Source organism: Macaca fascicularis, chromosome 6 (genome assembly GCF_037993035.2).
Source record: "Macaca fascicularis isolate 582-1 chromosome 6, T2T-MFA8v1.1".
Taxonomy (NCBI): Eukaryota; Metazoa; Chordata; class Mammalia; order Primates; family Cercopithecidae; genus Macaca; species Macaca fascicularis.
Genome location: NC_088380.1, coordinates 119536620 through 119550000, shown reverse-complemented (window position 1 = coordinate 119550000; position 13381 = coordinate 119536620). Strand labels below are relative to the sequence as shown.

The 13381-nt window shown below is 38.1% G+C and overlaps 2 protein-coding genes across 8 annotated transcripts in view; one reads left to right on the top strand and one right to left on the bottom strand.

Moving 5' to 3' along the window:
* The window catches only part of DCP2 (decapping mRNA 2), an 88646-nt gene that overhangs the window by 12315 nt on the left and 62950 nt on the right, over positions 1-13381 (bottom strand). For 5 of the 7 annotated variants that reach the window (XM_045394104.3, XM_065545869.2, XM_065545870.2 and 2 more), the window contains 5 exons: positions 7768-7920; positions 7535-7647; positions 7333-7440; positions 4938-5073; positions 954-1058 (listed from right to left, as the gene is read on the bottom strand). In XM_045394104.3, coding sequence (XP_045250039.1) covers positions 954-1058; positions 4938-5073; positions 7333-7440; positions 7535-7647; positions 7768-7920 — 615 coding nt within the window. The remainder of the gene's footprint in view (positions 1-953; positions 1059-4937; positions 5074-7332; positions 7441-7534; positions 7648-7767; positions 7921-13381) is intronic. The other 2 variants (XM_073994073.1, XM_005557527.4) reach the window with 1 other exon arrangement.
* On the top strand, positions 11318-12412 carry LOC102131540 (survival motor neuron protein-like). Its single transcript, XM_005557525.5, has one exon. It carries the CDS (start codon positions 11327-11329, stop codon positions 11852-11854), a length of 528 nt encoding a protein of 175 aa, XP_005557582.1. The 5' UTR covers positions 11318-11326; the 3' UTR covers positions 11855-12412.

Here is a 13381-nt window from a genome sequence, read left to right as displayed (position 1 = left end):
AACTCAGGAGGCTGAGACAAGGGAATCACCTGAACCCGGTGAGGTAGAGGTTGCAGTGAGCCGAGATCGTGCCACTGTACTCCAGCTTGGCGACAGAGTTTTTTTTTTCTCAGAAAAAAAAAAAAAGTATCTGTCTAGTTTTTGTTAAAAACAGCTGTTGAATTATATTAAGATTGTCTTCTCTGTTTTTGTCACCTTGTCACCACTTTTATCAGACAGAAGAGAAATAATAATAAAGGTAAAGTAGTGAAATGAGTCATTAGAACCCAAATTAAGTAAACACCCAGGGAATTCAGGTAAAATATTTTTGCTAAAAATTTGAAATTGCTATTATTACTCACCAATAAATGAAAAACAGGTGAAGCTACAATAAGAAAACCCAATATACAAACATCAGGACTTACAGAAAAGATAACGCAGGAGACTGTTAGTTATGAATTAACTTTTGGAGGACTGACTAAACAAAAGAATGAAAGAAAATGCTTTAAATTATTCAGTTATTTGTCATTAGGCCTAATGACAATAGCACTGGCTGTGAGTGCTGTGTGTTTGTTTTCTTAATTTTCTAAACTCTATCAACCTCGAGAAAAAAATACATGAATTCCCCCAAACTTTTACCTTCATTGAAATAATACACAGTATTTAGAAAAACACGGAGCAACAGCCAAATAATTGCTCTTGAGAACAGGTTTGAGTACACAACGATATTATAATAAATGTAAACAGCCACATAAAAAATTAGATGTACAGTTGAATCAACATGATAAATTTGTAATTAAGAGCAGCCAGAGAATTTTAGTGTGAATAGTACACAATTCAGCTACATAAAAATCCTACTAGTATATCAATTAAAATAAGAACAAAGCAAGTAACATTCCTGTTCTTTGGCAATGCCCTTGTTTCACTCTTCAGAAGATGAACTACCTACTTAGTGTGAGAGCTGTAACTCTTACCATCAAAGAATTCTGCTGCTTTGCTGGCTGAAGCCCATTTGTTCTTTTCTTTTGATTAGGTGAATCTTGATACTGTTTTCTGCCATTTCCCCTCACACTTTGATTCTGTTTTTCCAATAAGAAATAAAATATGAATCTATAGTATAATGTAATAGCACAAAAAAAGCACCCCATGAATATGTTTAGCTGGTTGAATCAAATTTTTAGCAAAGCTTCTCCTACCCAAATTTTCATGAATTCTATCAATGTATTTTCTTATATTAGTCAGTGCTTCCCAACCAAAGCAAGAGTTCTCTAAAGGTATGAAATAGCAAATACACTTGCCCCTAGACATCTTTCCACACCTCGGCTGGGCACAGTGGCTCATGCCTGTAATCCCAGCACCTTGGGAGGCTGAGGCGCATGGATCACAAGGTCAGGAGATGAGACCATCCTGGCTAACACAGCAAAACCCCATCTCTACTAAAAATACAAAAAATTATCCGGGCGTGATGGCGCACGCCTATAGTCCCAGCTACTCAGGAGGCTGAGGCAGGAGAATCGCCCAAACCCAGGAGGCGGAGGTTGCAGTGAGTCGAGATGGCACCACTGCACTATAGCCTGGGTGACAGAGGGAGACTCTGTCTCTTAAAAAAAAAAAAGAATAAAGAAAAAAACAGACAGATATCTTTCCACACCTCTTGCCTTATCCCATGTCTGCTTATAGATTTTGCTTCTAATGCATAAATGGAACTTCTCTGTAAAGGAATGCCGAGGGACATTGGCTACAGTTCTTAAAGCAGAAAATGGGTAACTGTAGTAATCGTTACCCTAGAAATCTGCTTTAAATTATTAATAAGCACTATTAATTTTTATGAAATGTTTACTATATTTTTACAAAATAACAAAGATTACTATTTTTTAAATAGAGTCTCACTGTGTTGCCCAGGCTGGAGTGCAGTACTTGGCTCACTGCAACCTCGCCTCCCAGGTTCAAGCGATTCTCCTGCCTCAGCCTTGCGAGTAGCTGGGATTACAAGCACATGCCACCACACCTGGCTAATTTTTGTATTCTTAATAGAGACGGTGAAGGTTTTCACCATGTTGGCCAGGCTGGTCTCAAACTCCTGACCTCAAGTGATCCACCCACATTGGCCTCCCAAAGTGCTAGAATTACAGGCGTGAGCCACTGTGCCTGGCTAAGATTGATGTTTTTAAAATGTGGGCATTATTCCTAAACTTAGACATGCAATAGTTTAAATCTTGCTATTAAATTGCTTTAAGATAATTTTCCTACCAAAAAATTCTTAAGTTTAAATTAAAACGAACATTTTAAACATTAATTTGTCATTTGAGATATTGAAATGATAGCAATTTGAGGACTGGCTAAATAGTATAAACAGGAGGAACTTTTAAAATCTACATCTATAAAATAAGAATGTTTATTTACATTCCAACCTATAGAAAAAAATTACCAGCTGCTAAAATAGCTGGAAAATAATAACCTAAGTAAGTGATGTGAAGAAAATATGGCTTTGAATGACTCACGTTACTGTACACTTTCAATTTAGTTTCATTCCACTTTTCCCAGCATGTGTTTTAATTGTGATACAATATACATACAATTTACCACATCAACCACTTGTGATTGTATAATTCAGTGGCATTAAGTATAGTCAGCACTACCCACTTCCCCAACTTCTATCATCCCAAACAAAAACCTTGCAACCAATAAACAATAACTCCCTATTCTCCTCTCCCTCTAGCCTTGGTAATCTCTAATTGACTTTGTGTCTCTATGAATTTGCCTATTTAGGAATAGATTAACATTAATACAATATTTATCCTTTTGTGTCTGGCTTATTTCACTTAGCATAATGTCCTCGAGGTTCACCCATATTGTAGCATGCTTCAGAATTTTTTTTTTTTTTTTTGGAGACTGGGTCTCACTCCCGTTGCCCAGGTTGGAATGCAGTGGCGCCACTACAGCCTTGACTTCCCAGGCTCACTTGATTCTCCCACCTCAGCCTCCTGAGCAGCTGGAACTACATGCGTACACTACCATGCCTGACTAATTTTTTCTATTTTTAGTAGTAGAGACATGCTGCCCAGGTGGGTCTCCAACTACTGGGCTCAAGTACCAAAGAGTTGGGATTATAGGCATGAGCCACCATGCCTGGGCAGAATTTCATTTCATAATTTCTTTAAGGCTGAATGATATTCCATTATGGGTATACACCACATTCTTTATCCATTCATCTGTTGACAGGCATATGAGTTGTTTCCACCTTTTGGCTATTGTGAATAATGCTGATATGAACATTGGTATACAAGTTAGCTGTTTAAGTTCCTGCTTTCAATTCTTTTGGGTATTACCTAGGAATGGGATTGCTGAGTCATATGGTAACTCTATGTTTAACTGAGAAATTGCCAAACTGTTTTCCACAGCAGCTGCACCATTTTACACTCCCATCAGTAATGCACAAGGTCTCTAATTTCTCCACATCCTCAGCAATACTTGCTTTCTGTTTTGTTATTTTTGTTTTTTATTATAGCCATCCTAATGGGTAAGAAGTGGTATCTCACTGTGGAGATACCACTGATTATTAATAATGTTCCCTAATGATTAATAATGTTGAGCCTCTTTTGTGTACTTATTGGCCATTTGCATATCTTCTTTGCAGAACTGTCTATTCAAGTCTTCTGTCCAGTTTTAAATTAGGTTGTTTTGTTGTTGCTGAGTTCCAAGAATTCTTTACATATTCTGGATATTAACCTCTTATCATATACAATTTGCAAATATTTTCTCCTATTTTGTGGGCTATCTTTTCACTATTTTGAAAATGTCTTCTGAAGCATAAAAGTTTAATTTTGACAAGCCCAGTATATATATATATATATATACACACACACACACACACACACAATTTTTTGTTTTGTTTCTTTGAGACAGAGTTTCGCTCTTATTGCCCAGGCTGGAGTGCAATGGCACAATCTTGGCTCACTGCAGCCTCTGCTTCCCGGATTCAAGCAATTCTCCTGCCTCGGGCTCCGAAGTAACTGGGATTACAAGAGTCTGCCACTACGCCCGGCTAATTTTTTGTATTTTTAGTAAAGACAGGGTTTCACCATGTTGGTCAGGCTGGTCTCGAACTCCTGACCTCAGGTGATCCACCACCTCGGCCTCCCAAAGTGCTGAGATTACAGCCATGAGCCACCATGCCCAACCAAGCCCAGTATATTTTTAAAATTAAAAAAAAAAAAAAAAAGTTACATTGAAACCTGAAATTAAAAAGACAGATAATATCAAGTATTAGTAAAGATGTGGAACAATTAGAACTCTCATGTATTTTGCTGAGGATATAAATAACTTGAGGAAATTAGCAAATAGATACTAAATAACACAGGCATATCCAGTGATCCAACAATTCTACTTTTCTTTCCTTTTAGTTACACAGAACTGTGTATATTCATCAAAAGACAGGTATAGGAATGTTCATAGTAGCACTGTTAAAGCCCCAAACTGGAAACAAGCAAAATGTGCATTAACAGTGTTATGAATAAATAAATTGTGGTGCTTAGAACATGTGGAAAAAGGAAAAACCAGTATTAATAGCAGTGTAATTATACACTCAAATACAACAATGAAAATCGAAGTTTACAATATGCTGTTACTTTTTCTTCCTGAACAAAAGCCAATAGATCCCACTTATGTTAATTTGGAAAATATTTTCCTTATGACTTATTTTCAAATGAACCTTTCATTGGCAGCATATACACAAAAGTCAGATGTTAATTCTTATTATTCACTGTACTGGATTTACACCAGAACTGTAAACGTTAAGAAGCCTCAGCCCTACTTCAAATCACAAGTAAGGAACATACAAGGCTTTGATCAGTAACTCAGAGCTCTCTGTAACTATTAAGATGTAATTCCTCAATTGAGAATGATTTCAAAGCCAAAGATCTAAACTTCTGAAAAGACTGTACTTGTGTATCACTCACCTTTCCTTTTAAAAGGTCAGACATTTCAGAATGATTATTATATGGCTTTTGCTGCAGTGATTGCCTGTGCTTTACCCACTGGTCACCAGGAGAACCGTCAGGAAATAACTGCTGACTGTGGCGGAATTTGGTTCGACTATACCAAGATTTAAAAAATAATCAAATCAGAAAATGTTCACTTATAGTTCTTTTAACACCTTAATAGTTAAATTTATAGACTACATGTTTTATTTTCTTATTTACTGTCTATCTCCCCCACTGGAATATAAGTTCTATGAGGGCAGAGATTTTAATCTGTACTGCTTTATCCTCATCACCCAGATAAGTGCCTGGTATTCAGTAAGTATTTCTTGAATGAATTAATAAGCTATTACTATTTTTCATCCTAGACTTTAAAAAATTATCCAGGCCATCTCCTCCCTATAAGTGATTATAGTGTACATTAAAAAATATGGAGAATATAAATCTAAATTTAGATGAAACAAATGAACGTATTTTCCTTTTTTGAGACTGGGTTTCCCTCTGTCATCCAGGCTGGAGTGCAGGGCAGGATCACAGCTCACCGTGGCCTCAACCGCTCAGGCTCAAGCCATTCTTTCACCTCAGTCTCCAAAGTCGCTGAGACTACAGGCACATGCCACCTTGCCCTGCTAAGTTTTTGAAACTGTACAAGTCAGTTACAGACCACATCCTAGCTGGAAGAGGATCTGAGAAAGTAAGCTACCCTCTAAAATATAAAATTAAAGGGCACAAGATAATGAATGAGCAAATTAAGACCCAGTTTCGAATTCTTCTGCAAAAGAATCTAATTTTAAAATGTTGTACTCAGGCACGCTGAGCGCGGTAGCTCACACCTATACTCCCAGCACTTTGGAAGGCCGAGGAGGGTAGCTCACTCAAGGTCAGGAGTTCGAGACCAACTTCTGACTAATATTACAATAACCATAGATTCTGAAAGACATCAGGCCATTTAGTCCAAGCTCCTGTCCTCAGAATATTCATCTAAAATGGAATGCTACCTATTTAAGAAATACTTACTATAGAGGTGGTTTACTCCTATTTCTGAAGCTCTGTCATAAAAGCAAATCCAAATTACAGAAAATGTAAAAATCAACTCTTTCTGAATCTAACATAGGCAACTTTCTAACAAGGTGATTATGCTTTATATATATATATATAAATATATATATGCTTAAAAACACAGGCTTATTTAACAAAGTTACTTCCCCAGCCTACTCTGTAACTGACTTGGATGCAATTAAGTTGTAAGCCAGAGGCCAGGCAGGGTGGCTCACGCCTGTAATCTCAAAACTTTGGGAAGCTGAGGCAGGAGGATCACTGGAGCCCAAGAGTTTAACAGCAACCTGGGCAACATAGGGAGAGTCCCATCTTTACAAAAAATTTTAAAAAATTAGCCAGGCTTAGTGGCATCTGCCTGTGTTCCCAGCAACTCAGGGGACTAAGTGGGACAATTACTTGAGTCTGGGAGGTCAAGGCTGCAGTGAGCTGTGATCATGCCACTGTACTCCAGCCTGGGCAATGAAAACAAAAAGTTCCAAGCAAGAAAATGTTCTTCGTGGTTCATGTCCAAGTAGTAGTCACTTTTGATAATACACAGTCTCTGATACAAATTTTTTTTTATTTTTTATTTTTTGAGACAAGAGTCTCGCTCTGTCACCCAGGCTAGAGTACAGTGCCACTATCTTGGCTCACTGTAACCTCCGCCTCCCGGGTTCAAGAGATTCTCCTGCCTCAGCCTCCTGAGTAGCTGGGATTACAGGTGCCTGCCACCACACCGGGCTATTTTTTGTATTTTTAGTACAGATAGGGTTTCACCATGCTGGCCAGGCTGTTCTCAAACTCCTGACCTCAGGTGATCCACCTGCCTCGGCCTCCCAAAGTGCTGGGATTACAGGCGTGAGCCACTGCGCCCAGCTGGAAAATATTTTTTAAAAGCCCAAGTCTTCACTGTTCTATCTCCAATTTAACAAGCTGTATTAGCATCCTTCCTCTCCCCTACAAGAAAACAAAACTTAATATATCCTCCATCCAAATGTCTTTAGAAACTCAATTATCTTAAAAGTAGGATAAGAGAACAGAGAAATAACACTAAGAACACACAAGACTTTTTTTTCCTAGTGTTCTATCTAAAAAGTTGGTATCCTCTTGAGTATACTATTTTAAAAGGTGCCTGAAGCTCCTTTCCAACTCCAATTAACCTTTTTCATCTCATCAGAAACCCTTTAAAAAAATCTTCTGTTATCTGTGAGACCAGTAACAAAGAGTATCTATAAAAAGAAATCTTACACCCTCTACAAATTTTAGAAGCAAAATACTATTATTCTACTTTTAAAAACTATCAGAAAATCAGGATTCCATGAATATATTTCTTTACCTCAATTTCTCCACAGTGGGTTTAGCTGGCGTGCTACCAGTTGAGGAAAATCCATTGTCACTGTCTGAGGAATCACCAAATCTTCGAGAAAGCCAGTCCCTTAATGGTCTGCAGAAACATTAAGAAATCACTTTCAAAATATGGCTACAGACAGATGACTATCACAACCATGTAAGTTTCATTTCAAGAAATATGAACACACCTGATAAAGGGAATGGCCATAAAAAATTTGTTAGGTGCCAAACCAAGTTTGGATTTGGGGGTCATATCATTTCTATGACAAGGCAATTTCTCAATAGAGAACCACTCAATGTTCTGAAACACAGAAGAAAATAATTCATTTAGTTAATTTTTATCAAGGAGTTTATAAAAGGAATTCCCTACTTATTCATTTGGGATACTGTCCAGTAACCTGAAAATATGCTTGTTACATACCCGAATTTCTCTTCTAGTTTTTGGGTTAAATTTTGTGTCTTTTGGAATTCCTGGAATGATGTACAAACGAGCAAGCTGGTCATTGATTCGAAGTTCAATGTAATCATCCTTACAAATATAGTCTTTGATATCAAAACCAGTTTCTTCAAAGACCTGGAAACAAAAAATTTGGATGAAATTTTCATTTTAGTTGTTAGGCCTCTAGTTCATTAAAATTTATTCTAAAGACAAAACTCAGAAAAAGGGGACATTACTTGTATTCACTACTTCTAGAAATGACAGGCTGGTACAGAAGTGCATATGAGACGTAAAAAAAGTTCTTATGCCCTATCGTTTCTAATACTGTATCCACAGGTGGTATAGCAGGTATATAGAGAACCAGTCCTCTGTAGACCTGATAGCTGACATTCAAACACACCAAAACTATACACCTTTCGCAGAATAAAATCCTGAAGGCTTGTGATAGAGGTTTCAAGATTTCCCACTTCCCAATTCTTAACATTTACGTACAGAAGGTAAGGTCATTAAATCATCAATCATGTGGAACTGATCCATGCAAGCTGTCTGAGCATTCCCATCAGAGGAAAAGTCCAGATGCTTTGGTTTTCCTCTTCTTCGAAACTAAGGTCTAATCTACTGTTTGAGACAGAGCTTAATAATGTTTTCGATTAATAAATCAATCTTGTTGGCTTAGATTTACAATTTTAACAATTAAGGCTGGATGACTTAAAAGTTTACCTATCAATATGTACAACTGTCTTCAAAGACACCATTAAGAGAGTCAAAAGATAAACCAGAAGAGACAGTACATTCATATCAAGAATATATTAAAAACTCGGTGGGGGTGTGTGTGTGTGTATTAGACAAGTAACTGCACTTCAGAAAAATGGGACTGGGCACAGTGACTCACACCTGCAATCTCAGCACTTTGGAAGGCCAAAGAGGGAGGATCACTTGAGCCCAGTTGTTCGAGACCAGCCTAGCCAACATAGTGAGACTCCATCTATACAAAAAATATAAGTAAAAATTAGCCTGGCATGGTGGTGCACACGTGTTTTTCTTCTTCTTCTTCTTCTTTTTTTTTTTTGAGATAGAGTTTCGCTCTTGTTGCCCAGGCTGGAGTGCAATGGTGGGCTCTTGGCTCAGTGCAACCTCTTGCTTGCAATTCTGCCTCAGCCTCCTGAGCAGCTGGGATTACATGCGCCCGCCACCACGCCCAGTTTTGTATTTTTAGTAGAGACAGGGTTTCACCATGTTGGCCAGGCTGGTGTCGAACTCCTGACCTCAGGTGATCCACCCGCCTCGGCCTCCCAAAGTGCTGGATTATAGGTATGAGCCACCACACCCGGCCCCACACCTGTTTTTCTAGTTACTCAGTAGGCTGGGGTGAGAGGATCACTTGATCCGAGGAGTTCCAGGCTACAGTGAGCCATGATCACCACTCCACTGCACTCCAGTCTAGGTAACAGAGCAAGACCCTGTCCAAAAAAAAAAAAGAAAAAAAAAAACATAGGCTGGGTGCGGTGGCTCATACCTGTAGTCCCAGCACTAAGGGGAGGCCGAGGCGGGTGAATCACCAGAGGTCGGGAGTTCAAGACCAGCCTGACCAACATGAAGAAATTCCAGCTCTACTAAAAATACAAAATTAGCTGGGCGGGGTGGCGCATGCCTGTAATCCCAGCTACTCGGGAGGCTGAGGCAGGAGAATCGCTTGAACCCCCCCAAGATCATGCTACTGCACTCCAGCCTGGGCAACAAGAGCAAAACTCCATCTTAAAAAAAAAAGAAAAAAAAAACGGAAAAGTTTTAAAAATTTTGTTTCTTAAATTCTAGTTTTATAGTTCTCCTTAGCTCCTTAGCTCTGTTCTTTGAATAATGCCTCAAAAATCAGAAGTATACATAGCTAGTCATGTGAATCTGCATAATTGGATATTATGCTGAAAGGAAATTGTATAATCTAAAATCCTTATGGGCTGAGGTGTTATCTTTGTGTTACAAATAGTATCTAACTATATGCTTAATAAAAAAAAGTACTCAAGAAAAAGTGACAAACAGTTTCAGATTAAAGGAGACTGAAGAGATGTGTCAATTAAATGCAAATGCAACAAATGAGCATGGATTGGATCCTGGATGGGCAAACCAGTGGGAACTGCTAAATCATAATGGGCAATTAGTGAATGTGAATATGAACTGCCCTTTAGATAACAAACAGCACCATATCAATGTTACATACCTGAATCTGAGAATTTCACTGTCATTACCCTAAAAGAATTCCTCGTTCTTAAAACATACATGCAGAAGCAATTAAGGACAAAGGGGCATTATGTCTGTAATTTACTCACAAATAATTCAGCAATAATAAAAAAAACTCTGCACACATATTTATCAAAAGTAATATAGCAAATACGGTATAATATTAACTAAAGTCTATTCTTTGAATTAATCTATTCTTCTCTACATATGACATTATCTCATCCTGAATGTAATTTTTATGGGGTCACGCAGCTAGAATGTTTAGATCTTAGTGCTTTCACTCAACTATGTACTTTGCGCTTAATAAGTGACAGGCACTGCTCTAGGCAGTGAATTTAGTAATGAATGACGCAAGCAGCACCCTTTAAGGAGTTCAGTTTACAACAGAAAAAATTTTAATGTAAGTATTATGAGGTAGGAGGAGGGTGCCTAATTCAGTCTTTAGTAGACATCTTTGAGAGTTGGGGGATGGTCACCTTTGGTTATGGACAGGAGTCTATTCTGCTGGGTAAACGGGAGCTAGGACCTAAAAGATAAATGGGAGTTTGCCAAACCAACAAGGAGAAAAAAGGCCTCCTGTTTAGAGAGCCAGGAATGGCTACAGCTTAAGAATTACATGGGAGGAAGTAGTACAATATGAGGCAAAACAGCAAGGGCCACCAGCACTAAAAGAGGTAGATTCAAGCTGTCCAATCAATTCTGCAAGTGATAAAACAGATTTGCCTGTAAAATTAGGCAAGTATTCTCATTAAATATTTGCCAGGAAAAAGTTTTAATAGTTGAAATATATAAACAGACACCAAAGACAAAAATTTTTATACCACACCTCCTGTGAATCAAATCTATTGCTGTATTATAATATAGCATTTAATTCTCCTGACAAAAGGAGTATCACCAACTTCTCTAATGTTAAACGATAAAAATCCACATGTAAAATTTTTTTTAAAGTGTTACCCAAAGGGCTGGGCAGTGGCTCACACTTGTAATCCCAGCCCTTTGGGAGGCCAAGGCTGGTGGATCACGAGGTCAGGAGTTCAAGACCAGCCTGGCCAACATAGTGAAACCCCGTCTCTAAAAATACAAAACTTAGCTGAACGTGGTTGCATGTGCCTGTACTCCCAGCTACTCGGGAGGCTGAGACAGGAGAATCGCTTAAACCCGGGAGGCGGATGTTGGGTTGCAGTGAACTGAGATCGTACCACTGCACTCCAGCCTGGGTGACAGAACAAAACTCTGTCTCAAAAAAAAAAAAAAAGTGGACTCGAAGAAGGGAAGGGGCCCCACGCTGCGCACCGGCAAGTTTACTATGGCGATGAGCAGCGGCGGCAGTGGTGGCGGCGTCCCGGAGCAGGAGGATTCCGTGCTGTTCCGGCGCGGCACAGGCCAGAGTGATGATTCTGACATTTGGGATGATACAGCATTGATAAAAGCATATGATAAAGCTGTGGCTTCATTTAAGCATGCTCTAAAGAATGGTGACATTTGTGAAACTTCAGGTAAACCAAAAACCACACCTAAAAGAAAACCTGCTAAGAATAAAAGCCAAAAGAAGAATACTGCAGCTCCCTTAAAACAGCCAGGTCTAAAATTCAATGGCCCACCACCGCCGCCGCCACCACCACCACCCCACTTACTATCATGCTGGATGCCTCCATTTCCTTCTGGACCACCAATAATTCCCCCACCACCTCCCATATGTCCAGATTCTCTTGATGATGCTGATGCTTTGGGAAGTATGTTAATTTCATGGTACATGAGTGGCTATCACACTGGCTATTATATGGGTTTCAGACAAAATCAGAAAGAAGGAAGGTGCTCACATTCCTTAAATTAAGGAGAAATGCTGGCATAGAGCAGCACTAAATGATACCACTAAAGAAACAATCAGACAGATCTGGAATGTGAAGCGTTATAGAAGATAACTGGCCTCATTTCTTCAAAATACCAGTGTTGGGAAAGAAAAAAGGAAGTGGAGTGGGTAACTCTTCTAGATTAAAAGTTATGTAATAACCAAATGCAATGTGAAATATTTTATTGGGCCCTATTTTGAAAAACCATCTGTAAAAGACTGGGGTGGGGGTGGGAGGCCAGCACGGTGGTGAGGCAGTTGAGAAAATTGGAATGTGGATTAGATTTTGAATGATACTGGATAATTATTGGTAATTTTATGAGCTGTGAGAAGGGTGTTGTAGTTTATAAAAGACTGTCTTAATTTGCATACTTAAGCATTTAGGAATGAAGTGTTAGAATGTCTTAAAATGTTTAAAATGGTTTAACAAAATGTGATGTGATGCATATGTGGCAAAATGTTACAGAATCTAACTGGTGGACATGGCTGTTCATTGTACTGTTTTTTTCTATCTTCTGTATGTTTAAAAGGATATAATAAAAATATTTAATTTTTTTAAAATTAAAAAAAAAAAAAGTGTAACCCAAAGAGCAGCAGTGTACGAGACAATGAAATCCTGTCTATAATCTTCATCCTATAAGCCTACAGTAAGAGGCAGAATAAACTAATAGTTGCTTTGTATTAATTCTACTAAATTATATAAGTGCATATGAAAGTCAGTTTCATTACAATGAAACATTGTTTTGTCAAATAATAAGGAATGATATATTAAATCTTGAAACCACAAGTGAACAGTTAAGTATTATTTGCTTCTTCTCAAGAAAGTTGATGTTTCACCACAAATCACAACAAAAATACAATTGAGATTATTATGCCTTCTACAATATTTAGAAAACATCTTTGTCCTGTTAAATAAAACTTACAGGAGGCCATGGTATGGACTGCATTCCCACACTAGGCCCCAACAGACCTAAACAAAATGGAATTACTCATGCTAACATTCCATGTCACCAACCAAAACTAAGTTGTTCTCCTATCCTTCAAGAAATCTGGAGAGAAACAGGTAATAGCCAAATCCCAAAACAGACCAGTTTCAGTCAGCATAAGGAAGTCCTCTCTGCTTTAACCTTTAGAATAAAACTAACTTTGAAACGCCAAACTACATTTGAGTTTTGGTTCTGCTTTCCTCAGCTCTTTTCTGTCTTTAAAGCCAATCTCCTTTGCTCAGCCATTGGAATGCTCATTCTATTTTATGGAATAAAATATTGCTTATTTCTAAAATTGCAAATAAACCCATCACAATCTTTAAATTTGTTGTGACTTTGTCTTTTGACAGTCCTAAATCTATTTCAACAAATCAACTATTCAGAAATAGTCAAATTAACAAAGGTGAGCCAAAAGGTCAAACAGAAGATTGGAAATTACTAATTAAGACTGCCCTAAAAAAAAAAAAAAACCGGTCTGCCCTTAGCTTTCTATTGATAATTACTTACACAATCTCCCTAAGTAGCT